Here is a 13876-nt window from a genome sequence, read left to right on the forward strand (position 1 = left end):
GTGTACTGTAATAATATTATGATGAATTTAAATTATACCAGAGGAATCCCTAAATGCATCAAAACTATATTAAAAAAATGTTAGACTGTAGGACTGTAGTAAGTATTGTTATTGCACATTGTGCACATATTGATTGCTGCATCTATGAGACTATACAAGAACAGTGCAATAAGTGACAAGTTTAATTAATTTCATTGGAGAAATGTTGGCTGGTACATTCTCAGAACTCTTCTGTTCATCTTCGAAGAGTGCTATGTTGCCTTTTATATCCACCTTAACAATCAGTTAGGAGTCTTGGTTTAATTTCCTATCTCAAGATGGCACTTCAGACAATGAATATTTCCTCAGCTCTGCACTGCAATGTCATTGAGTATGGCTTGAACCGTATTTTTTTTAAAAAAAGGCACCTTGTATTGTTGAAGATATTTCATTAATTTTATGACTTGTCTTCAAGTGTATTTCTCAAATATAAAATAATGATTGGCCTGTTATAAGCTTGATTGATGTAAAACTGCTTGTTAGTGTATAGCCTTCTTAAGAAAACAATTGTGGTTGATGTTTGTCCCTGAAGGTGAGTGGACTGGAAATGCGAAAGTGGATGGATGAACTATTTCCTATCATCATGGACATGCTCCAGGACTCTTCTTCACTTGCAAAAAGACAGGTAAACCTGTCCTAGCAATTGAATCATGGTTGACAAATGCAGCAGGTGCTGTTATGGCTTTCTGGTACTGATTTGGTGTGAAACAGAAGCCTAGGTACTACATTTAAAAAAATACAGTGTAAACTTTATGCAGAAGGCGTCTTTGTGTATGAAGGTTTTGCAAAGTAATGCTTGCAGCTGCTGATGGCTTCTGAATTATATGATAATATATACATTATTTTGATTAATGGGATAAATATTCTTTTATTGGTGTTCTTTGTCTCTTCATACAAAACTTCAAGTGAATATTTGGGATTTGGTTCTGAATTTTGTTCTAATTTTAAGATGGGGAAGACGATAAAGTTTGTTAAACTTTCTCTGTTGCTTTGCACTCGATTTTGCCATTGTAAATGCTGTGAAGCCTGACAAAATCAACATGATTCTGTATGTTCACTTTTTTTCCAATTAAGTTTAATGTGAAATGGTTTTTAATTTCGATCCTCATAATCCATGACGTTGGTAATTGAGGCTTTTGTGATCTACAGCTTCAGATATTCTGGAGAAGTATATGTCCCGTTTGTTTTGAAGATTAACCCAGTTGATGATCTGGAACTTAATTTCCAATTTCTGCTCCTGTTTGCTGTGGGTTTCTGACAACATGAGAGATTGATCAGCAATGGGACGCGAGCAGCTGTGCTTCACATTCCTGCCCTGGAGACTGGCCTGCCCTTAGGGTGCCTCATGCGTGTCATAACAGGAATTCTTAGTGCATTGCTCTTGCACAGAGGCGTGATAGGAAAATTGGCTCAAGTCCTCTTTTATCTGTCAGGGCTGAAAACAAGTTACTTTTCCAGTCATTAACAATCCTTTGTGAATTTCTTTTTTTTTGTATACATTGTTGGACGTGAGTAATGACTAACTTGTCTAGCTTATTTGTGTAGTGGAAAAATGTCATTTAGTTGTACCATGCCACTGAAAACAAAAGCAAGGCTGCATTCATAGCCAATGTCACTGCTAGGTGGAGCCCCATGAGTGGTTGTGCATTAAGTCACAACATCATATCTTTATATTTCTGTGGCTGTTTTTATGACATGCAGAGACTCACTGAGGATTTTCTTAAACATTGAATTTATTATAAAATACATTGTACAATATAGAATGAATGTCAAACTTTGCCATTCCTTATAGTACCAGTGTATTACTGAAACACTCTGAACCTTGTGTCTGGCACATTTATTTAGATGATATTTTAAAGCAGCAAGCTAATACAGCGATTTTTCTTGCTTGTACTTTAAATTGAAACCATTTTATTACTTAATTTTATGTTTTGTGATGAATAGTGTTCAAATAGATATCTGCAGCCATCTAACAAAGGACATTTACCAATTAAATGTCAGTTTTCAATGCTTTGTGCACTGCACTAGATAAAGAGGAAAGGTAGACGTTTCAAGCTTTGTTAACCACTCTAAATTTGGAAACTCTCAGTAAATGAATGCAGACTGATATGCATGAAATATGTACCTGAAAAATTAGAATTCCTAATGTGATCACCTTCACAGCAATTGTTTGCACTTCCACGTCAAACCTTGCATGCACAGAATGCTGTAGGCTACTATTCATGTATTGGGGGCATACACTGTAATAGTGATAATGGTGCTATTTTAAAGTTACAAATTCCAGACACTCTTTTTTACTTTTCTTCTTTGTCTGTTAAATCTTCATCTCCATCAAGAAACATGGTTAGATGAACAGAAATTATTTCAGAACACACTCAACGTAATGTGAAAATTTTTTTCAGCAGATATGTGGCTTGGGTTAGGCGAGATTGGAAATCATCCCTACAGAGAAAACACCTGGTTTCCACGGGTGCTTTCCACAGTGATAGGCAGAGACTGCTGAACTTGAAATGTATGGTAAATGCAAGCGATTTACTGCACAATGTCTATCCCACCAATGATGGTTCCAGATGTTTATTCTCTCAGCAGATTTGGTAATCTTCTTGATTGCTAGTCTTGTGTAGATTGCAATGGTAAACACATGATTTAATGCGAGATTCATTTACGGCAGAGACTTGAAACATTGGAAATTGGATGAGCTTGAAGAGGCACATTTGACAGTCAGTTTAAAATTAGTTTTTGGAAGTTGGAAATGTTTGTAGTGCTTTTAACTTAATTGTTTAAGATGAACTTTAATAATTGCATGCAGAATCTTCCAGTCCTGTCTCCCTCCTTACATAGTGATAAGCAATTCTTTGAAATTTTAGTGAGTATCTAAAATTGCTGTTGGGAAATTGAGAGAGTTTATAAGTAAGAAAAGACTGAACAATTAAAATTTCAGCTATTTGAGAAGCTAGCATAAATTTTAAATGTAACATATATTTTTATGTTTAGGGTGTAGGTTTGCTCGCTGAGCTGTAGGTTTAATATCCATCAAACCTACAGTTCAGCGAGCAAACCTACACCCTGAACCTCAACCTGAGCTACAAACCTTGCATATTTTTATGTTAGATTCCCTACAGTGTGGAAACGGGCCCTTTGGCCCAACAAGTCCACACCGACCCTCTGAAGAGTACCACATCCAGACCCATTTCCCTCTGACTAATGCACCTAACACTATGGGCAATTTAGCATAGCCAATTCACCTAACCTGGATCCCAGGTGCTGGGAGGCAGCAGTGCTAACCACTGAGCCACCGCACTGCCTCTCAGTGCCAGGAACCTGGGTTTAAATCCCACCTCGGGTGACTGCGCAAACGGCACACAGACATTCTACCCCTGTCTGTGTAGGTTTCCTCCGGGTGCTCTGGTTTCCTCCCATAATCCAAAAGATGTATGGGTCAGGTGACTTGGCCATGCTAAATTGCCCATTGTGTTAGGTGCATTAGTCAGGAGTAAATATAGGTTAGGGGAATGGGTCTGGGTGAGTTACTCTTCGGAGAGGCGGTATGAACTTGTTGGGCCAAGGGGCATGTTTCCATACTGGAGGGAATCTAATCATATAAGATATTGGAAAGACAGGGTTCGATTAGGAATCGTCAGCATGGCTTTGTGCCTGGGAGATCATGCCCCTCAAATTTGTTAAGAGTCCTTTAATGAGGTGACCAGAAAGGTTGATGAGAACAGAGCAGTAGACATAGTCTATATGGATTTCAGTAAGGTCTTTGATAAGGTTCCACTTGGTAGGCTGCTCTGGAAAGTTAGATTACCTAAATTCCAGGGGGAGCTGGCAAATTGGATCCACAGTTGACTTGATGATAGGAAGTAGGTAATAGTGGAAGGATGCGTGTCAGACTGGAGGCCTGTGACCAATGGAGTGCCTCAGGACAGTGCTGGGTCCATTGCTGTTTGTTGTCCATAATCAATGATTTGGATGAGAATGTCCAAAGCATGATTAGTAAGTTGCAGATGACTCTAAAATAGGCAGTATGGTGGACAGTGAGGAAGCTTATCAGAAATTGCAGCGGGAACTTGATCAACTGGGGAAGTGGGTCAAGAAGTAGCAAATGGAGTTTAATATAGGTAAGTGTAAAATGTTGCATTTTGGAAAGTCAAATCAAGGTAGGAGTTTCATGGTGAATGGTAGTGCCTTAAGGAGTGTAGTGGAACAGAGGGAAATGGAGTTCAGGTGCACGGTTCTCTGAAAATGGAGTCATGGGTAGACAGAGCAGTGAAGAAAGCTTTTGGTACATTGACCTTCAGTCAGGGCATTGAGTATAGAAGTTGGGAAGTTATGCTGCAGTTGTACAGGACGTTGGTGAGGCTGCCCTTGAAATATTATGTTCAACTTTGGTCACCTTGCTACAGGAAAGATGTTATTAAACTGGAAAGAGTGCAGAAGAAACTTACAAGGATATTGCCAGGGCTCAATGGTCTGAGTTAAGGGGAGAGGTTGGACAAGCTAGAACTTTTTTCTTTAGAGCATAAGAGACTGAGAGGGGAATCTTATAGAAATGTATGAATGCACTCAGTTTTTTTTTCCCCCCAGGATTGGGGAATCGAGGGCTAGAAGGCATCGGTTTAAGGTTGGAAGGGAAAGAATAAAAGGGAACCTGAGGAGCAACATTTTTACACAGGGGTAGTATGTATATGCAATAAGCTGGAAATGTGTTGCTGGAAAAGCGCAGCAGGTCAGGCAGCATCCAGGGAACAGGAGAATCGACGTTTCGGGCATAAGCCCTTCTTCCTGAAGAAGGGCTTATGCCCGAAACGTCGATTCTCCTGTTCCCTGGATGCTGCCTGACCTGCTGCGCTTTTCCAGCAACACATTTCCAGCTCTGATCTCCAGCATCTGCAGACCTCACTTTCTCCTATGCAATAAGCTGCCAGCGGAAATGGTTGAGGTAAGTGGTTGAGGTACATTAACAAAATTCAAAAGGCATTTAGACAAATACCTGGATAGGGAAGGTTTGGAAGGATATTGCTTTGCCGGTGCCACACTTCTCAACTTAGAAGAATATAGGCTAAGTGCAGGGAAACTGGGTGAGTGTGGATGGACATTTTGGTCGGCATGGACCAATTTGGGCTAAAGGGCCTGTCTCGGTGCTGTAGGACTCCACGACTCTGTGTAATTCAGCCTGATATCTTTAAAGAAAGACTCGCAGTTTTATGTTCTCTGTCATAATGCAGTTATTCCACTCGCTCTTACTTGGTTATAACCATGACAGCTGAAGCTTGTGCAATGTGAATGTTGAACCTTGTTATCATTGTAGTTTAATATATAACTGCTGTTATTTTTTTTCCTATCTTTTTAGCTCTGACTGTAATTGCCTACAGTGTTTTATTGCTTCAGTTTACTTCATTATTGCCTGTGAAATAAGTCTGTTTGGCAGCTTAGCACTCAGGCTGTTTGTAATCCACTGAAAGGTAAGTTAAAACACAAACCCAGAGCAGGCTTGACTAGTGGAGTTCTGATAATTTCCTGAATATTAGGAAATTATCTCGAATAAAAACCTAAAGTATAAAGATGCCAAAAGCAACCTGGTCTCAGCTTACTGAACTGGAAAGATGATGGTGCTTTTGCACTGGCAAGAAAAGTCAGTCACTTGGATGCATTATATTTCTCTTCAGACTTACAGTATTGTAAGAACTGCATTGTAAGGTATTAAGATGTTCATGCAATTGAATTCCACAATAACATACTGCCTCATGATTAAATTCCATTTATACCATCATTTATGTTGTGATTTCTATGCTCATGACTTAGAGTCATGGAGATTTACAGCACGGAAACAGACCCTTCGGTCCAACTCATCCATGCTGACCAGATATCCCAACCCAATCTAGTCCCACCTGCCAGTATCCCTCCGAATCCTTTCTAATCATATACCCATCCAAATGCCTTTTAAATGTTAGAATTGTACTAGCTTCCTTCACTTACTCTGGCAGTTCATTCGTACACGTACCAGCCTCTGCGTGAAAAGGTTGCCCCCAGGTCCCTTTTATATCTTTTCCTTCTCACCCTAAACCTATGCCCTCAAGTTCTGAACTCTCCCAGGGAAAAGACTTTGTCTATTTATCCTATCCATGCCCCTCATGATTTTATAAACCTCAATAAAGTCACCTCTCAGCCTCCGAAGCTCCAGGGAAAACAGCCCCAGCCTATTCAACCTCTCCCCATAGCTCAAATCCTCCAACCCTGGCAACATCCTTGTAAATCTTTTCTGAACGCTCTCAAGTTTCACATCTTTCCGATAGGGAGGAGACCAGAATTGCACGCAATATTCCAGCAGTGGCCTAACCAATGTCCTGTACAGCCGCAACATTCCTCCCAACTCTTGTGCTCAATACTCTGACCAATAAAGGAAAGCATACCAAACTCCTCCTTCGCTATCCTACCTACCTGCGATTCCTTTCAAGGAGCTATGAACTTACACTCCAAGGTCTTTGTTCAGTGACACTCCCTAGGACCTTACCATTAAGTGTATAAATCCTACCAAGATTTGCTTTCCCAAAGTGCAGCACCTCGCATTTATCTAAATTAAACTCCATCTGCCACTTCTCAGCCCAGTGGCCCATCTGATCAAGATCCCATTGTAATCTGAGGTAACCTTCTTCGCTGTCCACTACACTTCCAATTTTGGTGTCATCTGCAAACTTACTAAGTATACCAGGAAAGGAATAAGTTCCGTGAACTATATTTCTCTGTTTGACTGAACCATTTCAGATCAGTACGGAGTTCTAAAAGTAAAAATTTCACATCAATAATCTTGCATCTTTCAAATTGTAGTTGCTGTACAGATAAAGTTAATTCACTTTGTACGGCAAGTATGCTGGGCACACTAATCCTAAGGTAAAGATGGAAGTGTGATTCACAGAAAACACTTGTTCTTGCAAGCTTCACCTTTCATCTGTACCTGAAATGCACATCACCTGGTTCCTAACTTTTGGTGATCTCTGCTTAGGGGCTCCTGCTCCATTCTCCCATTAAACAGGGAAAGAGACAACTTATTCTCACCTTTTTTGAAGATTTGTAGCTCAGATTGGTGATAAGTCTATAAGTTAGCACACTGAGCTTGAAGGTTTGTTTACAGACGTTTCGTAACCATACGAGGTAACCTCATCGGTGAGAGTCTCTGGTGAAGCACTGGTAGTATGTCCCACTTCTCTGTTTATGGGTCTTGGTTTCTTAAGGTGGGTAATGCCAATAAACACATTGACTTAGATCCTATCTACCTTCCCTTGGGAAAAAAAAACTGGAAATGACATCACCCACCTTAAGAAACCAAGACCTATAAACAGAGGGGCGGGACATGCCACCAGCGCTTCACCAGAGACTCTCACCACTGATGTTACCTTGTATGGTGACAACATCTGAAAACAAACCTTCAAGCTCAGTGTGCTAACTTATTTTCACCATATATTTGACAAAGACCAACCACTTTCATCACGTTCTGCTGCAATGAAAAAAAATTGTTGAAGATTCTTTTAGTTGTAGCACATTAAAGATTGCACTGTACTAAGGATTCTTGTTAACATTCAAGGCAGTACAATCAGTCGATCATGTGTGATAGAGTGTAATTTATGGGAGATTTGTAGAAGAGGATGCCTGCAGAAGCATCAGTTAGTTCAACTGATTATGATTTTCCTACCTTTGAAAAATGACAACATTGACAGTGTTAGTTGGGGCAAAGAATCCTGTTGAGTCCCTTTTGTGGTCATTACTGTCAATTTGGCTGTTAGCATCTGACTTAAATTGTCCCACAGATTGATCGACATTGAAAGACCTACCACTATGGGATGGTTATCTAGAATAGATTAGATTAGATTCCCTACAGTATGGAAACAGGCCCTTTGGCCCAACTAGTTGACACTGACTCTCTGAAGAGTAACCCAACCAGACCCGTTCCCCCCCAACTAATGCACCTAACTCTACAGGCAATTTAGCATGACCAATTCACCGGACCTGCACATCTTTGGACTGCGGGAGGAAACCGGAGCACCTGGAGGAAACCCACATAGACACGGGGAGAATGGTGCAAACTCCATACACAGTCATCCGAGGCTGGAATCGAACCCGGGTCCCTGGCACTGTGAGGCAGCAGTGCTAACCACTGAGCCACGGTGCCGCCTCAGTGGCAGCATCTGTGGGGAGAGCTTGGAGTTGGCGTTTCAGGTTGAGTGACCCTTCCTCAGAACTGAGTTTAGGATGTGGTTGGTGGGGAGAGGGGGTATGCACTTGACCTGTGGCATGGCTACTTGACCTGGTGCATTGGTCTGGTTTCCCTCCACGCGTGTTGCCAGATCTGCTGAGATTTTCCAGCAATTTCTGTTGTAGTTTTATAGCATCCGCAGTCCTTTTGGTTTTTATTTGGTTATCTAATGGGCTGCTTACTAGAGTTTTCCAGCTGTTCAATAGCTTTTAATTCATTCAGGGATTGGGTATCCCTGACTGGGGGCATGTGTTGCATGTCCCTGGTTGCCCTTCAGAAGTTGATGAGTTGTCTCCTTGAATCACTGTACCCTATGTTGTAGGTAGACACACAATGTCATTAGGAAGATATTTCCAGAATTTTGACACCACGACACTGCAGGAATGGTGATAGATTACCAAATCAGGACAGTAAGTGTTTGGAGGGGACCTTGCAGGTGATGGTGTTCCCATGCATCTGCTGCTCCTGCCCTTCTAGATGGAAGCAGTGGTGAGTTGGAAGGTCTGTCTAAGGATCTTTCGTGAATACCTACAGTGCATCTTGTAGATGGTACATGCTGCTGCTACTGAGCATCAGTGGTGGTACACGCTGCTGCTACTAAGCATCAGTGGTGGAGGGAATGAATGTTTGTGGATGTGGTGCCAGTCAAGCTGCCTGCTTTGTTGAGCTGCTTGAGTGTTTTTGGAGTTGCACCTGTCCAGGCAAGTGAGGAGTCTTCCATCACACTCCTTACATGTGCCTTGTAGATGGTGGACAGGCTTTAGGGAGTCAAAAGATGAATTACTTGCTGCAATATTCCCAGCCTCTGAGCTGCTCTTGTAGCCACTGTATTTATATGATTAGTCCAGTTCAGTTTCTGGTCAATGGTAACCCACAAGATATTGATAGTCAGGGATTCCATGATGGTAATGCCATTGAATGTCAAGGGACAATGGTTAGATTGTCTCTTGTTGGACTTGGTCATTGCCTGGCATTGGTGTTTCTATTTTGTTATAACTAGGAGAAAGTGAGGACTGCAGATGCTGGAGATCAGAGTTGAAAAGTGTGGTGCTGGAAAAGCACAGCAGGTAAGGCAGTATCTGAGGAACAAGAGAGTCACCATTTCAGGCAAAAACCCTTCATCGGTAATGTAGGATGGGGTAAAGTGGGCTGCGAGATAAATAGGAGGGGTGGGGGCAAGGTAGCCGGGAAGGCGATAGGTAGATGCAGGTGGAATGTGATAGTGATGGGTCAGAGAGGAGGGTGGAGTGGATATTTGGGAAGGAAGATGGTCAGGTGGGACAGTTGAAAAGGGCGGTGCTAAGTTGGAGGGACTCAACTCCTGAACTGTCCTACCTGTCCATCTTCCTTCCCACCTATCTGCTCCACCCTCCCATCCAACCTATCACTATCATTCCCCCCCCCCACCTGCATCTACTATCGCCTTCCTAGCTACCTTTCCACCCACCCTCACCCTCCTATTTATCTCTCCGCTCCCTTTTCCGCCCCCCTCTCCCCATATTCCTGATGAAGGGATTATGCCCAAAATAGTCGATTGTTTTGCTCCTCGGATGCTGCCTGACCTGATTTCACTTTTTGATTTCCTATTTCTTATGGTCTTATGGCTGCTTTATAGCACTATTGCTGATGACACTTTTCATCAGGTTACTGATCATCAAAAGTAGACTAAGGGGTAGTACTTGTTCAGGTTCGATTGATCTGCGTTTTTTTGCATAGTGGGCAATCTTACAAATGAAAACCATGTTTTTTGAGGAAGTAACCAGAATTAATGAGGGCAAAGCAATAGACATTGTTTATATGGACTTTAGTAAAGCCTTTGACAAGGATCTGCATGGTAGACTAATTAGTAAATTTAGTACACTTGGAACTCAGGATGAGTTTACCATTAATTCAGAAGCCCAGGCTAATGTTCTGGGAAGGAGAAAGTGAGGACTGCAGATGCTGGAGATCAGAGTCGAGAGTGTGGTGCTGGAAAAGCATTGACATTTCAGGCTTAAGCCCATCATCAGGAGAGCCTCATTCCTGATGAAGGGCTTATGCATGAAACGTCGATTCTCCCGCTCCTCGGAAGCTGCCTGACCTGCTGTGCTTTTCCAGCACCACACTAATGTTCTGGGAACAGGAATTTAAATCCTACCTCGAAGATAGTGAACTTTGAATTCAATAAAAAGTCTGGGATAAAAAGATGGTTAAAGGATGACCATAAAATCACTGTCAATTGTCATTATAAACCATCTGGATCACTCATACCTTTTAGGGAACAAAATCTGCCACCCTTAGCTGATCTGGCATACATTTGAATCCTCACTCTTAGCCAAATGGCTGACTCTTTGCTGTCCTCTGAGAAATTAGTAATGGGCAATGTTGTTGGCCTTGCCAGAGGTTCCCATATCCATGAATGAATCTTCTTTTGAAAAATGTACCAGTTACCGGATAATTTATGTCTGAGTTACTGATTAACAGAGAAATATTGGCCAGAGTGTTTCAGTTTCTGTGATATGGTGTCATGGAATATTTTGTATTACTTTATGGGGCAGGTGGAACCTCAGTTTAATGTTTTTGAAAGATGATGCACCAACAGTTTAATGCTCCCTTAGTGCTGCACTGTAATGTCAACTTAAATGTTGTAGGGCAGGACTTGAAATCAGAACTGTTTAACTAGGGGTTAAGTGTGCTGCCAACTGATCCAAGGCTGATACATAAAAATATGAATGAATTTGAGTCAAAGATGAGTATATATAGGTAGTTACAGATCAAACCAAATTCTGGAACTCCCTTGTAACAGCACTGTGAAGTATACCTACCGTGCATCGATTTCAGTGCATCAAGAAGGCGGCTAAACACCCCCTTACTCCCTACTTATGGACGATAGAATGGGGATGAAACATCTGCAATCCAAATTCCCAGCTCAATGAACATACCCACAACAACTGCAACAATTGAAGGTTGGCTTCTGAGGAAGGGTCACTGGACCCGAAACATTAACTCTGATTTCGCTTCACAAATGCTGCCAGACCTGCTGAGCTTTTCCAGTAATTTCTGTTTTTGTTTGTAAAGATTGGCTAGGCCAGGGTTGATTGCATGTTCCAAGGATAAATTTAAAAAAAATTAAATCCCAGTTCTGTTATCATTAAGTGAACACCACAGTTGATGATGGCGAACTGGGTAAATCTTATTTAAGGTATAGTTTGGTGAGTATGAATGAACTTTGGTCTGTAAGACAGTTATCCCAATTTTGATGGTAGCCCTCAAATGTTGGTTTATGAGTGGAATTTTAAGTGGCTGACTGGGTAGTGGTTGCTTTGTTATTTCCAGTACATAGGCTAATGTTAGGTGGTGTGTCTGTTTTTGTTTGTCTTCAGCTTTTCTACAGTGTTTTGTTTTCCATTTCAATTCTTTCATGGGATGTGAGAACCTCTGACAAGGCCAACAATTGTCACTTATAGAGTCATAGAGATGTACAGCATGGAAACGGACACTTCGGTCCAACCTGTCCATGCCGACCAGATATCACAACCCAATCTAGTCCCACCTGCCAGCACCCGGCCCATATCCCTCCAAACCCTTCCTATTCATATACCCATCCAAATGCCTCTTAAATGTTGCAATTGTACCAGCCTCCACCATATCCTCTGGCAGCTCATTCCGTACACATACCAGCCTCTGCTTGAAAAAGTTGCCCCTTAGGTGTCTTTTATATCTTTCCCCTCTCGCCCTAAACCTATGCCCTCTAGTTCTGGACTCCACGACCCCAGGGAAAAGACTTTGTCTATTTATCCAATCCATGCCCCTCATAATTTTGTAAACCTCTATAAGGTCACCCCTCAGCCTCCGACGCTCCAGGGAAAACAGCCCCAGCCTGTTCAGCCTCTCCCTGTAGCTCAGATCGTCCAACCCTGGCAACATCCTTGTAAATCTTTTCTGAACCCATTCAAGTTTCACAACATCTTTCTGATAGGAAGGATACCAGAATTGCACACAATATTCCAACAGTGGCCTAACCAATGTCCTGTACAGCAGCAACATGACCTCCCAACTCCTGTACTCAATGCTCTGACCAATAAAGGAAAGCATACCAAAAGGCAGTTGAGAGTCATCCATGTGTATATTTGGAGACATATGTAGGCTAGATTGGGTAAGGAAACAGATGAGATTATTACTGATATAGGTATAGATATAGATAACTTAGTGTGGAAACAGGCCCTTCAGCCCAACAAGTCCACACCGATCCTCCGAAGAGCAGCCCACCCAGACCCATTCCTTTACATTTACCCCTTCACCTAACACTACAGGCAATTTAGCATGGCCAAATCACCTAACCTGGACATTTTACTACTATTTTATGAATTAAATTTAAATGTCCTCAGCTCCTATGGTGGAATTTGAACTCTTGCCTCTAGATCAGTAGTCTGAGCTTTGGCTTACTAAACCAATATGTTAAAACTACACTACTTTCCAGTTGTCTTGATGCAAAGGAAATTAATGGTTATGTTCATGATTTATTTTGTTGAAACAATTTTTCTTATTTTGCTGCTTTCTTGTCACTCTCTATTCTGTTCCCTTCTCTCTCCCTATGTCGTCCTCCTCTATTTCCCCAAGTTCCCCTTCTTTCCCTCACACTCCATTGCTTCCCCTTTTCTCTCCCTATTTTCCCTTTCGTCCTGCATTTTCTTCTCTCCTTTCTCCACATTTTCCTCCCCCTCCACCTCTCTCTCCATTGCTCCCTTCTCCTCTATGTACCTCTTGTCCCTCTTTTTTAAAATTAAGTGTACTGCTGAAATAAATAATACTACTATTGAAAGCAGTCCAAGAAATAAGGTTAACTGCTGTTGTTCCTGTGTGAATTGGACAGGTGGCGCTGTGGACCTTAGGACAACAGGTTGCCTGCACAGGGTATGTGGTAGAACCATACAGGAAATATCCATCTCTCCTTGAAGTTCTACTGAACTTTCTTAAGACTGAACAAAACCAAGGCATTCGGAGAGAGGTAAGGCACAGAGCATATAAAAGTATAGGCTGCCATTATGTAATTGATTTAGGTATAATCATCTGATCCTTTTCTTTGAAAGAATGTAGCAATCTTTTTGATAAAGTAGAGATCCCAAATGATTGCCTTTGCAATTGCTGCATGACCCTATGCTCAGACGGAGTGCCTGTCAGAGATAGGGATGCCACATTATGATCTAGATTTTCCATAATGAAGGTTCTCCCATTATTTGGTATTTTATTCCTCCGCCTCCTGAAGACAGTACATGCCATGAATCTAATTCAAGAAATTGGACCTGTGTTGTCTGGAGCCTTGTAGAATGTGGGGGCAACCGTTCTGAAACTTACAGGATTCTCACAGGGCTTGACGTGTGGACATAGATAGGATGGTTTCCTTGGTTGGTGATTCTAGATTTATGGGCCATGGTTTCAGATTAAAGGGTAGGTCATTTAAAACTCAAAAGAGGAAGGATTTTTTCACACTAGACATAATTTTTGGAATTTTCTTCCTCAGAGAACTGTGAGACCTCAACAATTTGAATATGTACAAGACTGTAACTGATTGGTTTCTTCATGTAATTAGCTTCCAGAAATTTATGT

At 41.6% G+C, this 13876-nt stretch overlaps 1 protein-coding gene across 3 annotated transcripts in view; it reads left to right on the plus strand.

Moving 5' to 3' along the window:
• Positions 1–13876, plus strand: part of mtor (mechanistic target of rapamycin kinase) — a 387814-nt gene that overhangs the window by 75790 nt on the left and 298148 nt on the right. For all 3 annotated transcript variants that reach the window (XM_043675588.2, XM_087980582.1, XM_087980583.1), the window contains exons 16-17: positions 572–664; positions 13143–13277. In XM_043675588.2, the coding sequence (XP_043531523.1) occupies positions 572–664; positions 13143–13277 (228 nt within the window). The remainder of the gene's footprint in view (positions 1–571; positions 665–13142; positions 13278–13876) is intronic.

The sequence above is a fragment of the Chiloscyllium plagiosum genome, unplaced genomic scaffold (genome assembly GCF_037043375.1).
Source record: "Chiloscyllium plagiosum isolate Xiang-an unplaced genomic scaffold, Cpla_swu_hap1 HiC_scaffold_37, whole genome shotgun sequence".
NCBI classification, from domain to species: Eukaryota; Metazoa; Chordata; class Chondrichthyes; order Orectolobiformes; family Hemiscylliidae; genus Chiloscyllium; species Chiloscyllium plagiosum.